The sequence below is a fragment of the Trachinotus anak genome, unplaced genomic scaffold (assembly GCF_046630095.1).
Source record: "Trachinotus anak isolate AG129_WGS33_773 ecotype Australia unplaced genomic scaffold, CSIRO_AGI_Tana_v1 ptg000003l, whole genome shotgun sequence".
NCBI lineage: Eukaryota > Metazoa > Chordata > Actinopteri > Carangiformes > Carangidae > Trachinotus > Trachinotus anak.
In genome coordinates this window covers 23,820,906-23,837,010 of record NW_027273854.1, presented here as the reverse complement: position 1 = coordinate 23,837,010, position 16,105 = coordinate 23,820,906, and the positions used below count along the sequence as shown (strand labels likewise).

The 16,105-nt window shown below is 42.0% G+C and overlaps 1 protein-coding gene across 1 annotated transcript; it reads left to right on the top strand.

Annotated features, from left to right (window-relative positions):
• Positions 1-5,568: 5,568 nt before the first annotated feature.
• nags (N-acetylglutamate synthase) lies at positions 5,569-15,662 on the top strand. The gene is made up of 8 exons (XM_071474753.1): positions 5,569-6,134; positions 7,275-7,555; positions 8,858-9,071; positions 9,254-9,434; positions 9,608-9,647; positions 9,847-9,978; positions 10,662-10,844; positions 12,697-15,662. The coding sequence occupies exons 1-8, from the start codon at positions 5,652-5,654 to the stop codon at positions 12,848-12,850; spliced, it is 1,668 nt and encodes a 555-aa protein (XP_071330854.1). The 5' UTR covers positions 5,569-5,651; the 3' UTR covers positions 12,851-15,662.
• The last annotated feature ends 443 nt before the right edge of the window (positions 15,663-16,105 follow it).

Sequence of the window (16,105 nt, the reverse complement as noted above, 5' to 3'; positions counted from 1 at the left end):
GAATAAAAGCTTACTACCTACTGAAAAATGTGGCCTAGGCCTGTTTCTAGTGATATAACTAATTTATTCCATAATTCATTTGTCATTAAATCTCTATGGGAGAGTGTGTGACACATTATACCTTCCTGTCACTTTTAGAACTCATTTTAAAGTGTTCGTGGAACAAGATATAAAGATAAAGATATACAAATATTCTTTTACCAGTTCTTGAATCAATTGAAGGAACATTGCAGCCTCCTCATTGGTCTGGCTTTTTTGGGATGTTTGGGGATTTTTTTCAAGTTTAAATTTTTTTAATTCCACTAAGGTTGTTTTCTGTGCAAATTAAAAATGTGCATAGAAACATATTTATTGTCTGACTGACAATGGATCCAATATAACCAGAGAATTTACCCACAGTGTAACTGCCCAATGTTAGCAGTGGCCTGATAAATCTGACTAAAATCTGGTGAAGGATAAAGTAGCAGAGAATGGAAATCCTCAAGTAAAGTACAAATACCTTAAACACTTATTGAGTAAATGTAGTTAGTAACTTTTCACCACTACCGGTTGCTCTCTAATCGCTTAACTTTATTAAATTCAATTAGATTTTGTCACTTAGTTGAACTTTTTCTAATGTGTATTTCTCAATACATTTATTTTTAAGATTGTATACTTGTGCTACGTCCTTCCTGCTATTCAGCTCCAAACCGTAGTTGGGAGTGCTCAAGTTGTTTAGCCTAGCTTGTGACTTAGCTACTAACTAGCTTTCAGTCCAAAACTCTCTGCTGAAGAATGATGAAGCATTTAAAGGGGCCACTTACTTTTTGGAAGCAGTGGTGGTGATTGTTGCATGAAAAAAGCTTTGCCCATTGTTGCATTTACAAGACAAGAGGTTATAATATGCCCTCTGAGCAGCGCTACTTCTTCTGGAGCTACAGTGAGTGACAGACATGCTAGCTGGTTAGCATGGTACCTTTAGTGGAAGAAAAGAAGTGATAGAGACAAGAGTATTGGTGTTGCTCTCCACCTCTGGACACAGCTGTTGGTGTGTAAAGGAATGAAGTTTGATGCTGAACTCACAACGTTTCTTCTAGACTGGTAAAAAAACAGCTGTTAATGCTAACGCTGGATATGTAGTTAGCAAATTAGCAAAACTTACATATAGCTTTTTTAAGTAGCGTTCAGAATAACGCCACCAAACACAATTCCTGACCTTTCAACACTTTCATTCTGTCATCCTAAACTTTTTTACTGTAGCTTGTAGTTTTACTGTGACTGCAGCAGCATGTTGTACCTTCTCACTCACTAACACAAGAGAGAGATCTACTTCCCATAACACCTCAGTGACTACATCACACTCACAGGTTACCCACAAGGCCCCTGTCCCTAAAGGAGAAAACTGAGCTGGTAACACCTGTAATGTGTATTTTGCATATACTGCAGAGCCTTTTCAGTTGTATATACATATACAATTAATATTACTTAAATTACTACTAAGCATTTGGTTTATCTTAATACAGCAACATTATGTGTGTGTTGTTTGTGGGGTAGAAACAAGTAAATTCTTCAAGTGTCTAATTACTGTTTGATGTGTCCTGTTGTGCCCAATGGTCGCTCCGATACTGGCTTTTTGGTCTTATAAAAGTTGTCTGAGTGTCAGTTGTGTCGAGGCAGTCAGAGTTAAACATGAGCAAGCTGTCTGTCCTTCCAGCCCCAAGGGGACGTGGAGGGAGGAATGTTTTCCCGTCGCACAAAACCTTTGATCTCACACCCCCTAATCACTTCCTGAAGATTATACAGTACGTGCACCCCTGCACTGCCCTCACTAAGTGCATGTGTGTGTGTGTGTGTGTGTGTGTGTGTGTGTGTGTGTGTGCGAGAGAGAGAGGGCGCAGTGTGTGATTGCTTGAGGGCAGCCAGGGCAGATGTAGTCCACTGTATCCAGCCTGATGACAGACAGAGATAGGGAAGAAACAGAGACAGAGGCATGATGTCATCAAACAGTGATGACCAGGGAGAGTTATAAATACATGTGGCGTTCATACTGAAGTGCATGAAGCGTATAAACTGACCAAAAAGAGTCAGCACATTTTTACACAAAAAAAAAATAAACAGATGGAAGTGCTGGTAGAGTCACTGAGCTAGTTGTCAGTAGGACTTTGGCAGGTCTCAGTATTATTATGGTTTGTGGGTCAGTGAAGGCGTCTGACAGCAGAGGTAGTGAGCAGGAGCTTTTGGACTAGAGGACGAGAACTGCTCTGATGCTCTGTAATGGAATAAAGAGGATCTCTTTCCTCATTACACAAGCCTGCTGCCAGCTCTCACCACAGGACTGAACAAACTGTGCTGTGGTGGTGTCACTGCAACAGACTGGATTTACTTTATACAAATAATTATCTTATGGAGTCTACCATATGAGCTTCAGTAACTACTGTAACTACTCTAGCTGCTGTGTCTACTCTGATTATTCAATCGTCCAAATGAAATGACAACACACCGTTTGTCTGTAGAAGTGTCTTCAGAACTAATGCCCCTATCTGCAGATTCATTTGTCTGTGTCTCCCAGAACAAACATTACAAATCACTATTTGGAAATAAATCAGTTTCATGACGTGATGTATGATGAGATTTGGTTTCAGTACAAAAAGAACTTGGTTAGGTTTTGGGGAACATCATGGTTGGGGTTAAAATGGCGTCACAGTGACAATAATAAGGTTGGTAAAGGTTGAACAAACAAAGAAACATTGACTGTTGGTTGAAAACATAAAACAAACAGTGGTCTCCTGTTAAAGTCCCATGTTTTGATGACCCATGCATCCATCCACCCCGACATTCCTGTCTTTGACCCCATCATACTGTGGCCACTAGGGGGCTTCTTGCCACTTGGCCACGTGGCTGAAATGACTGATGCTGTCGTTCTTGTTGGGGGGACAGTGCTTGCTGGGTGGTCGAACAGAGCCTTTCCAACATCAAAATGAGAGGGAGCAAGTTCTGTAACGTTCTGACGATTAAACACACCCTCTTGACACAGTAGCCTCTTTTAAACAGAGATCCCGCTGTACTGCCGTCAAGAAGAATTATAATTATCCAGCCTCGGCTTGTTTACACTGGACCAAACAAAGCCAGCATATTACCGCCCCTGTTCTGAGGTCAGACACGCGATGTAACACAACAGCATCACCCTCTGCCCTGTCATGCCAGCTCAGGCAGATGCCAATTCGACTCTGTGACTTTCTTTTCTGCCTGTTTAAAGCCCCCCCCCCCCCCCCGCTCCTTTTAGTCCAACATGAAGATTTTCATCCATCTATTACCTTCACCAAGGACGTCATGTTTTCACCCACATCTGTTTATTTGTCAGCAGGATTTGCACCAGGGATGAGGCATGATGGGAAGAGCCAATGAAATGTTGAGGCAGATTCGGATGATTTACTATAAATTTACTTGTTTTTATCTGAAGTCTGGTGTATGTTGTTTGACACTGGCCTCGCCAGTTGATTGTCCAACTAGTTTGCCCTGTGCTGTAAATTCAGAAACACTGAATCATGTTGATTAAATAATAAACAGTGTAGGCCATGAACAGTCTAATCCAAATGACTTACTTGTGTTTAGTGCCGTTTAGTTTTGATTTTAGGCAGAGATATGTGGATATACTTAACATTTTGCTTGTAAACTAATATTACCATGTAATGTTAAAATATGTGTTGTTTAATGTTATGCTCTGCAAAGTGTATGCACAACTTGTACTTTCCTCTCTTCCTCTGCTGAAAAGTTTCAAATGCACAAACAGAATGAATAATTTTTCATTTTAAAACTTTGCCAGACTCCTGCTGATGTCGTCTGATACAAATCACAGCCTGACAGAGTCTCGTCTCATAGAAGTCACAGTTGTTGGTATAGAGCTTAGTGATAATGAAAGAGGATTTGGAGTTATACAGATGTGACCTCAACTCCATTCTTCAGGTCTGAATCCATGTTGACAGGAACGACTGATGACACAGCAGCTGTGTCCCATTGATCAAACAGTGTCTTCAGTCGGGCCTCTGAGTTAACAGTTAGATGACATTTACTGTAGATTAAGAAGCTTCACTATTACAGCCCAGTGTGGCCAGTAAACAGAGTGCACTCCCAGTGGTCTAAAACCAGCACTACATGCCCATATGTCAAGAGGGGGGGCTAACAACTCCTACAGTGACCAGAGCAACACCTGTAATACTCAGGATTTTAGGACCCAAGAGAATTACTATAAGGGTGAGGTAGGTGTTGGGGTTTAGACCACTAGGATTTCAGGGTCACACCACAACCCAGAGTGGAGAAGGCACTGTGCATACATTTGCCTTCATTTAGATCATACTGCACATGTATTCAGATACATGTAAAGGCATATGCAGCGACAATTAATTCCTTGAGGCCTATGTGTCTTTTAATGAAAGGGCCAGGCACCCCACTTAAAAAACAAAACTCCTTTTAGGTGTCAAACTTGCTGCAGTTACAGTTGTCAAGTTATCATGTATGCTTGAGCATAACATACATGATAATATGAGGAAATGTATATACAGAAACTTCAGAACAGTCAAAGTCATATCATAAATACACATTTAACATCTATATATTAAACTGTGGATGAGATGTTTGTTTTTTTGTTTATTTTTACTGAATTGAAATCACTGTATTATTCCTCACTGTCCTCCAGAGGTAGACAGAGACCACACAGCTCTAACACCGGTTACACTAAAATGACATCCCTCACTTTAAAACATCCAATTGGAGCCACTTTAACCAAAACAGTGTTGTTGACACATTATTGATGTAGATTCTTCTTTTTAATTTTTGATTTTATTTTGTTTAAAAAAAAACAAGCAAAGGTTACAGAAGTTGTAATTTAACAGTAGTTGCAAAAACATATAGCTTTTGTTATTTAACAACAACAAAAAACCAGCCATCTGAATGGACCCTCTTGTGAGTTTATTTTATCAAATGCTCAAGTTCTTTCTAAGACAATTCAACACTAACAAATAGGACAGTGAACACAAGATTCATTAGATTAGTAGATTATGTAATAGGCCTGTTTATTAGGCTGTACATTGAGATTTGACTATAAATGGCCTACAGGCATCTCATTGGTCAACATGATCAATAATGTGATTTATATGGCAGTCTTTATCATGTCTATACTCATGATAATCCATGTAAATTAAGGAAGAAGGACGCCTTTTAAATTCTTATCAAATGTACAGTGTCCATTCTATATCCTTTAGAACCAGAACGACAAATGACTATAACTAAAAACAAAATAACCACTGAATGGCCCAGTTTTCATTACTTTTATGTTTGTAGAAAAGGTACTATTCTATTAAATATTATGTGTCCATTGCCGAAAAACAAATAAAGCACTTTTATATGTTTGTATGAGCCTACATGTTCATGTTAAAGTTAAGTTAGAGTTGTCTAAGTCTCTCAATCTAAAACAAGCAGAGATAACAGTGATGCAGCGGCTCTCACTATCGGGGAAATTATTCTGGTTACGGTCCAGACGAAATCATTGAGCCTACAACTTCCATACTCCACTGCAGGTCACAGCATCTCGCTTCATGTGCCGGGCTGATGAAACCTGAGAAGTGCCGACGCAGCAGCAGCAGCAGCAGCAGTAGCAGCTGCACGGAGCCCGCTGAATGAAACACTGGCTCCCGAAAGCCGCCAGTACTCGGCAGGGACTGAAAGCGGTGTTCCCCAACTTCGGCCGTCAGCCCGAGGGCCTCAGGACCCTGTCAGGAAGCAACATGGCCAAAGTAAACAGCGGCTCCCCCGGTTGTCGGGCCATGGTTATGGCAGGAAAGTACCTGTCGAGTCCGTCTCCCCCCGTGCTGACCCGGGGTACTGGCCAGCGGCAGCGGAGGATGTTCGGTCCCCATCGCCGAATGTTGAGCTCTGACGCGGCCGGCACGGGAGGAAAGACCGCGGCTTTGGCCCAGCTGGAGCAACCGGTTTGTTTCTCCGCCGCAGACCGACATGTGCTGGCGAACCGGAATTTGATTTACCGGGACGTGAAGGCTTTTCTAAATGAAGTCGGTGGAGACCCCCGGGAGGCTCGTTACTGGCTGACTCAGTTCCAGAGAGCGACCTCGGCCCAGTCTCCTGCCTTTGCCGTGCTGGAGGTAGGCGGAGTGGTGAACTTCAGCTGAAAACACAACTTTACACAATGTGTTTAAACTTTTAAACCTGCACCAGCTTTGATTTATTTGAAGAATTGATTGACTGAATTGATGTTTCAGGATTTAAGCGCATTTAAGAATAATAAACGAATGGCTGGAAATAAAATACCTTTATGGTAAACCTGTGAATTGGTGATAACTGCAGCTGACAGGTGCCAGAGGGAAATGTCTTATATTTAGTAATATTTAGTAAATTATACTAAAGTTTATAATTCACACATTTAAAAGCTAAAAAAGTCTTTAAAAGCTCAAATCAAAAAGCCTTGTTAAAGTGCTGTCTTTAATCCATCAGACCTGATTATTAAACTTTACCAAACATTGTAAGAAATGGACTGATGTGCTGCGTAATCAAATCAACCCTGTTTTGAGATGAAGCAGCTGATCTGAATCACTTCCTGAAACGATCAATTCATTTCTCTGTTCAGTTGAGTTGTCAGTCAGATACTGTGTCCCTGCACACTCAAACACTCTATGAGTGAGTGTGTCCCCTTTACTGATCTTATGTCAAATGCTCACACTACTGGAGTCAGGCCCAGTAAGAGTAATGCCAAACTGCAGATTGATTAAAAGGCTCAAAAGTCATTATAAACCACAGTTCATCTCCAGTTTTCACAGAGGAAATGTTTAAAATATCAAAAATAAGCTGTGTTCACTGTGTTTGTCAATACAACAGCACTTCCTGTTCTGGAAGTTTGGGATCATGAGGAACATTCACCGTTCAGCCTGGTTTCAGTTTAGTGAGTGGTGCTACACAGTCAGCACTCAATCACTGAATGATTCAGTGAATGAATCCTTTGAATGGATCGTTTTAATGAGCTGATTCGAGTGATTCGGGACACTGAAACAAGCTGCTTCACACATCACTGACCCGGGCACCTGCCTCCTGTCTCTAGTCTCTTTTATACAGCCTGTTCAAGCCTTTAAGTCGCTGACACTGTTGTTTACACATCACGCCTCTGATACCAGCACGCCTGCATGTTGTCTAAAAGCACAGGCAGGATTATGCAAAACTGAAATAATGAGGGGTCTTCTTAACGGTGATATTGCAGGATGTCTGTTTAAAGGGGCCTCTGTCTCTCCCAGGTGGACAGCTCAGTGTTCGACAGCAGGGAGATGGTTCAGAGCCTGGCCTTTGGGCTCTCCTTCTTGCAGCGGATGGATATGAAGCCTGTGGTAGTGATGGGCTGGTCTAAGTACGGGGAGATGGGGTCTGCTGAGCCGGTGGCCGAGTCCTGGTGCAGCCGGGGGCTGGTGGAGCGGAGCCAGCAGCTGACTGAGGCTCTGCAGGAGCACTCGGCCACTGTCCTGCCATTCTTCTCCGCCGAGTCCTTCCTCCTGCTGCAGGAAGCCCCACGAGGCAGCAGGTGAGGGGCGTCAGGTTTCCTACTGCATGAGTTGTGTTCAGCTGATCACATTTGTTTTTCATTGTTTCTCAGTAAGGAGTGATTGGTCTGGCACAGTTCATTGTTTCAGGATTGTATCAGTCAGCTAATATTGTAAAGTTACCATCATTCATTGGCAGCAGTAGTTTCCCCAAACAGTACTTCAACTTTAACTTTATGTTCCCCAGAAAGAAATTATTCTTGCAGCCATGCAAAACACAGAATGCATGTGAATGTAAATACATGAATACATACATAAAACATAATAAGTGCTGATACAAAACTAAACTCAAGGCCTATGAACCAGCTTTTATGTTTAGATTAGTATCTCACGGTCCTCATCAGCAGAGTTTGCTTAGTTGTCGTGGAGACAAATCTGTCGTGCACATCAACAGATTCTTCTTTGAAAAGTCTTGGAGGAGCCAGTAAGTGGACCTTGAGTTGGGACTGTATTGTCAGGCTACTGTGAACAAATGGATGTTTTAGAGACATACATTGTAAAGATGCAAAACATATGTTAAAATCTACCACATAGTCTCCTATAGAATATAATGTATATAAATATGAAACCTGGAGTACATCCAGCCATCATCACTCACCAGTTTATATGAATTTGCCTTTTAGACTCATCCTTTAGTATGTGGCTTGTCCTTGTCCCTTATGTGTCAGTGTCGGCTGCATCTTGTGTAAAATCTGTCCAGTTTCTGTTTCATTTCAATATGAACACTGAGTTCAGCTTCCCTGACTTCAAAGTGGACCTCAGTTAAGTAAATATTGCACCTCTGTAAAGTTAGAGAACCCCCCCAGGAAAGATTTAAACATTTCAATTGATGCAGCAGAGGCTGAGACTTTGAGTATGGGTCAAGTTATAAACATGCTGGAGCCCACATTTCCCTTAACGCGACTCAATAGTATTTTTCATTAGACCCTCCCAGCCTCCTAAATGGCCCCATCTTTACACCCCACACCTCCAGGTCCCATATAGTCTAAAGGTAGATGTCCATGTTTCTTTTGATTATGAAGCAGGTATAGGTTCTATATTAATACTGTGAAAGTATTAAAGCCTCAGTCCACAGAGAAATGCGCACAGCCTGTATTCAGACACTGAGCCTTCAAACCATAGACTGCATCTAAGGATGGACGTAGCCTCTGTGACATCATCCATAGGTTTGTGAAGTGCTGGTGTGAAGCTCAGAGTGGGCTGCTCTGCCTGACCCAGTGTAACTCTGTCGTCTTACATCCCTCTGACCCCGTGTTCATCCTCTTCCTTTTCCTTCCCTTCAGTGCTCCACCCCATGTTGCTGTGGACACCAGCCTCCTGCAGTGGAGTCTGGACTGCGGGACAATCCCATTGGTCTGTCCAGTGGGGAGGGATGGGCATGGTTGCTCGGTAATGTTGAACCCAACGGAGGTGACAGCGGCTATTTCCCGAGCTGTGCAGCCGCACAAAGTCATGTTCCTGAACAACTCAGGAGGCCTCTGCAGCCAAGAGCACAAGGCATGGACCCTGACTCCTGCTCTGACTCTGTTTCCAAAGACATATAATATAGCAGTATAGTATGTGTGTAGTGTCCATATCTATTTGCAGATTAGATTTTACTCTGAGAAACAGTCCAGTCTGACTATGTGCTCTGACACCTACATAAACTTCTCCTTAACAACTTGTTTCTGCTGTTCCAGGTTCTGGGCACGGTGTCGTTGCCAAGCAACCTGCCCGGTCTGTCCACGGCAGCGTGGCTGAGCGCTGCAGATCGCCACAGGGTGACTACCATAGCCAGACTGCTCAACCAGCTGCCAACTGAGTCCTCTGCAGTGATCACCTCTGCGAACACGCTGCTGACTGAGCTGTTCAGCCACAGAGGTGAGGCCGCTGGCGTGTGTGTGTGCATGGAGCACTGTCTATTTTGAGGTGTAACCCAAGAGGGCGCTCGCCCATGTGTGTGTGGAGAGGTGGCTTTGACCACCCAGCAGTGACTCACATGAGTTTATTTTTTCATAGCTAACTGCTTCCTCTTGTCTGTTCGTCCTTCTCAGGGTCTGGGACACTCTTTAAAAATGGAGACCCTATACACCGGTAAGTAGTCATATCAGTAAACATACATACACAAACACGTGTAATCTGAACCATAACCATAAACTCAAGTCAGAACCCAAAATTACCTGCTTAGAGTAGTGAGTTGCCGTCTCCGTCTAGCATTTAAAGTAAATGATTGTTTCCCGTGTGTGTGTGTGTGTGTGTGTGTGTTTGTGTGTGTGTGTGCGCGCGTGTTCAGGTACAGCTCTCTGGATGGGATTGATGTGGAGCGTCTGCTGGCTCTCATCAACAAGTCCTTTGATAAAACCCTGAGGCGAGACTACATTGACTCCCTAGAAGGACGACTGCACTCTGTCTACCTCTCTGAAGGGTGTGTGCAACTATTCCATGTGTCCCACTGTCTTAAATCCATGTGCACAAACCCACATATAAATCCAGATCAGGGTTCATATTATATATATACTGGATGTAGCACGGCTTGTTCCACTTGTGATGTAGTAAATGACTATGTGGTCAACATCGTGTATAAATCGTCACATAACTGTATTAAGACGCTGACATGTTCCTGTTGGCACCCTCTCTCACAGACACACTCCTCCGCCCAACCAGAAAACGCTCCCAGCTGCGTGTGTGACGTAGAGGAGGTGTTTGTGTTACGTGTAACTGAAGATGCAGGCAGACAAATTGGTTCAGAACTCACTGCCTGTCCTGTGTGTGTGCGGCAATAAAAGTCTCTGTGTAATCCACTTAGGATTTTACAGATATTTCCAAAAAAAAAGGAACTATAGTCAAAATAGGCACAAAGTCGAATCCCACCACACAACACAGCAGCGAGGGGTGAGAGGCATCTCTGTATGCATCACAGGGTTAAATGAGATTTCAAAATATTGCACTATATATGGTGTATCATGATGTAGCCTAAAAACCAGCCCTAATTATAAACTGCATCCTATCTTCATGACCAAACAAAGGCACACTGGTGTGAATACATCAGATGTATGAATCTAAACCGAGAGAGCCTGTGAGCTAAATGTTTTTCCTCCGTCCCTCCAGCTACAGCGCGGCAGCCATCATCACCATGGAGCCAGTGAACAGTGGCACGCCCTACCTCGACAAGTTTGTGGTGAGCAGCAGTAAGCAGGGCCAGGGCACCAGCCAAATCCTGTGGGAGTGTATCAGACAGGACCTGGGCAAACTGTTCTGGAGGTCTAGAGCCACCAACAGGATCAACCCGTGGTGAGATACACACACACACACACACACACACACACACACACACACACACAAACACACAAAAGCTTTTGTATAAAGCGACTTAAAAAAGTGTATTAAAACCACATATGAGCAAGAGCTGGATATCAAACAAAATTAGGAGTGTGTCCCTTTTTATTTTTATTTTATTTATGAATAAAGCATAAGCAAGCGCTGCCAAAGGATGTTGAGATGTAGTCTGAAGAGGTTGGCTTGTCCTGATTTCAGTGGGGACATCAGCGTTATTTCTGTGCCTCAGTCCTGAGTGCGCAGTGGGACTTTCTGAGAAAGACGAGTCATTTTTGCAAACACACTAATTATATTTAGAAGAGAATCTATTCTGTGCTCAGTAAATCTGTTTCCCCCGTTTGCTGTCATCCACAAAGATGCACAGTAACAGTCTCTCACTCAGTTCTAGTCAGTTGTTCTCTGCTCTGTGTGCGCTCAGCTCTGCCTGCTTGCTGGCTCAACACAGCATTATAATGTGCCAGTGTGCCATGTGGTGCAACCAGCCAATCACAGTCTAGGAAAAAGACACAGCTCTCATCTGTGGTTCCCCGATGGTGGAACAAGCTACCGAATCCTATCACAGCAGGAGCGTCCCTCACTGTCTTCAAGAATCTCTTGAAAACTCATCTCTTCCAACAGCACCTCCTTTCCTAAAACATTATTATTATTATGATTATTATTATTATCATACATAAAAATAAGGTCCAACTGCACTGAAGCTTTACTGACGTCCTTCATGCTTTGGATAAAAGCGTCTGCCAGATGAGTAAATGTAAATGTTCTCCTGATTGGCTGTTATTGACCATACTACTGAAGCACTGTTAAAAATCCTAACTAAGTCAAGTAGAGTTGTCTGATTTGAACTGGATTACAACACATTTTCAGTATTTTTTTATTATTGAATTATGTGACAGAAATGCCTTTCATTTATTTTGAACAGTGCTTCCAGAAACAGTCAGTCAGGATTCCTTTGTCCACGTCTGTGATTGGCTGGTTTTGTGGCTCATTGTTATGCTGCTCAATGATGAGTGAGCAAGCAGGCAGAGCTAAGCGTGCCCAGAGCAGAGGTGTGTCTAGCTGACTAAAACTGAACAGGGGAAACACATTTACTGAGCACAGAATAGATTTTAGTTTGCTCAGGTGAAGTTATTCTTTGCTAAAGAATATTTCTCTTCTAAATATAAATGGTGTGTTTGCAAAAATGATTTGTCTGTGTTTAGAAAGTCCCAATGCACAGTCAGGAATTAAGCCGTAGTCATAACTGAGATGAGTCACCTAAATGTCAAGAGGCAGAGAGGCACACAATAGCTGTTAGCTAACTCCAGGTAACGTCTAGGAATCCGGACCATCCAGGTGTTCAGACACACCCTGAAAGTGTGGCCAACTTGAACTGATTCATAACGTGGAGATGTGCACACGGTCTGAGGCGTGTGGATCAAGTGCATTTAGGGCGTGTTCGTGTCACTTTTACTGATTTAACTGCAGAAAAAACTGTCGCCATCTCCTGTTTAGTTTAAAACTTTAACTTTCTGCTGCTTCAGGGTGGCAATACGCCAACAATGCGTCTGACCACGGCTCTTTTTGAGACCAACACACCCATGGGTGCTCTGATGGGCGCAAGTTTATTTGCTATTTAAACAGCTTGGGCGCTGGACAGGAAGATGAACCCTGCGTCAGTCTGAAACCAGCAAAGCCACATGCATTGTGCTGAGCCCTGTGTCTTACCACTGGAATAAACTGACATTACTCTCAGTTGAGCTGTGGCTCAAACCAAATCCATAAGATAAACAAAGACCTTTGACGCGGTCGTCCTCTCTCTGTCGTCCAGGTACTTCAAACACTGCGACGGGAGCTTTGTGAACGGGGTGTGGACCGTCTTCTGGTTCGGCCTGACAGACATCAGAGATTCCTATGAGCTGGTGGAGTACGCCAAGAACCTCCCTGACTCTTTCCACACATCCACCCTCTCCACCTCCCCGTAGCTCCACCCACCTGCTGCAGGATCCTGAACCGCCTCCTCCCAGCCACTGCAGCTGTTTCAGCTCCGAGGTTCTGTCGATACTGTTTTCTCATTTATGCTTTTTTTTACTTGGGTTTTTCTCTGTCTTGAAACTTCAGAACCAAAGCTACTGTGTGTGGAGAATTACAAACATGCAGTAATTTGACAAGCGATGAATAATCTTATATTTTTAAAGCTGTGTATGACTCTAAGCATTCTAGTGATTATAGGTGAGGGTTTGCCTAATTTGAAGAGGCAGCTTTTGTAGAAAAAAAAAAAACAAAAAACTGGTGTTTTTCAACCAGAATGCTCTAAACTATGGTCTTACTTTGTTACATGGACCAGGGACACTGAGCTTTTCCAACAGGATCCCTGTACTGTTGCCTTCACAAACACAGGCAGGTGCTGTATCGCCTGCAGCTCTTTCTGTGAATTCCAATACATCTAAGCACACAATGCAGGTGTTATTAAAGGGGCAGGCCGCTGACTGTGATGTGGTTCAATGTGATGATGGGAGCTTTTTATAGTTTTGAGAAAATAAGACATGACATTGGAGTGATGTCATCAGACTCGTCTCGGCTTTGGCTCCAACACTAAGAACATTTAAGAGAAACCACTGGGTCTGTGGAGTTTCAAAGAGGTGGGCATGGGACTGATGAAAAGGTGCTATCAAGTTGCATTATGGGAAATGTGGGATCCAGTGTTAAAAGTCATGATATCTCAGTTTCTGCTTCTTTGACTTTGATTTCTTTTTTTTTTTTTTTTTTTTTTTTATTTGTCACTTGCGGGTAAAAACTTGAATAAATAGCTGGACTAATCAGCATCGACGTTGTCAGACAAAATTCACAAGCATAAAAAGCTGAAGCTGACAATTCAGAGAGAGCAGCCAGTTAGAAAACGTAGCTTTTCTCATCCTGGTTCTCGTGCTCTTCTAAGATGCCAAAGTGGAGTATTTGTGTTCACTGTTCAGGTCATTAAAGCACTTCAAACACTTCTCTGCCAGAGCCTGAATCTATCAGGCCTCTCAGAACCACACTGACTTTCAATAAAGAGAAAGTGTGCTCCAGACATCCCTCAGACAACAAAGTGGAAATTATAATAAATATATTTCGTTTCCTGACGTCTCTGACGTCTCCGACAGACAAAAAAAGCACAACTGTGACAGGCAAACTACTTTTATACAAAAAGAGCTGATGACTAACATCAGTAAATGCCTCATAATGCTATTTACCAATGCACCTTCCACTGTTCACCTTCACGTTACAGAGGCTGTAACAGTGTAGTGCTGCACGTCCTCCCTCTGTGGGCTGAGCTGCACCTCTCCATGAAGAACATCATGGAGTTTTATTATACAAGTTTCTATTTTTCAGCTACTTATTTTTTATGTATTTTTAAAATAATAGCAGGGCTGTAATATTTGAGAGATATGGTCATTTTATTTTGGTGCATTTTCCAAAGACTGTGTTTTTCTTTACATGCAGAGAAAATGAAAATTGGGAGAATTAGAAGAGTTACAGCTGGGCAGGTAGCGTTCAACGTGATGTGCAGTGTATGTAAGATGTGAGCTGAATAATTTCATGCACCTGAGTCAAATTAAAAAGCAGGTTAGTAAGCTGTTTGCCAGTGTTTACTTACAGGCTAAATTGCCTCTTCTTAAATATCAGTATGACTATTAATTCATTTTACCATTGTTTTTTTTCATGTATAACCTTGGTAATTCATTTGCATTTACATATAAAAACCTTATTGAAAATTCTTTAAAAACACTACATTCAATTTCCTCAAAAAAAAAGACTTTGAAGGAGTAAAAGTCTGTAAATGTCATTTACTAAAGTCTTGAATGTGTTTACTTGAAGTCAACAGGAGCAGTTGCTCAGAGTGATGATGAGGAGATAATTGATAAATACAGGCCGGCCCACTTTCTCTCAGCTTTACTTGATAGTGATGTCGCAGTGTTGATTTTTAATATAATGCCATTTTTTTTATTGAAGTTACACAGTTATGTATTTTTATTTTGAAATTTCAGCCTGGAAATACTGGATTTGGTGTTTCTCAGTTCAGGCCAGTGGTTCTGACCCACACACACACACACACACACACATACACACACACACAGTCTGAATCCATTATTTTCTCTGGTTAGATAATATTCATTCATTCATTCACTCCATATTTTTTCCCTGGTCATCCACACCCCCCAGTCTCAGAACCACCGGTTCAAGCTAATGTTTGAGACTAGTTTTCATTCAGCAGCTTCAGTTACCTGATTTTCTATAGTTGCTGCATCCTAACTTAGACTATTTCACCTTCATAGTGGTTATCAGTCCAGTTCTGGTTTTGAGCCCCAGCAGTGATTACACAGGCAGGATGATGGAGTTCAAATGTCTTTTGACCTTTGTAGTCTGGAGTCTTGTTAAGCCTGTTGATGCTTCATGACAGTCAAGACTTTGAAGAGAGAAGAATAAAAAAAAAAAAGAAATGTGTGAACACTTCAGACTTGTTCTCCTTTGTGGTAGAGGTGGTAGCAAAGAATAAAGTTCATTTGATTTGTATGCTGTGGTGTCATTTGATAAGTTTGGACAAATCAATAAAAACAACAAAATGGGAAACTTCTCTTCAGACAGAACTGTTTTTGTATTTGGTCAGTGCCATTTCAAATGCAGTGATGAAACTGTGTGTCTGTAACTTTTATTCCTTGAAATAATTTTTGCTAACAGCTTGTAGACACTTATTTGGGATTACAGGAGCTGTCACTTTTACAGTTGAGTCTGTTTACAATAAAGTCATGGAGGCTATGTCTATCTTTACTGTCTATGGTTTACACACACACATTTATTTATATATAAAATGAATAATTACAGCCCTTTACCAAATGCTGGGTAATATCGGATAATCTGTAATTCATTGGTAATTTAAAAATGAAAAAATCTGTAAATCTGTTATTTATTTTAAAACCAAAACAGAAACAAAACAGTTTTTGGTGTCAGAGTCAAAAAACAAAAACCCAATCAAAAATTGTCTGTTTTTGGTTTTTGGCAATTCATTTTTATCGTTATTTAGTTTGAAACGAAAAACAGAATTCATGCAGTTTTATTTGATTTTTGATTCAAAACTAAGCGGGGCGTTACAGGAGTGGCCAAGAAGAGGGCCATACAATACGCTCACCCTGGCTGGGTGAGGGTGTCTGATGTTGCGAGACCCGAAACACCCAAGGACCACAGGTCACATCACTGATGAT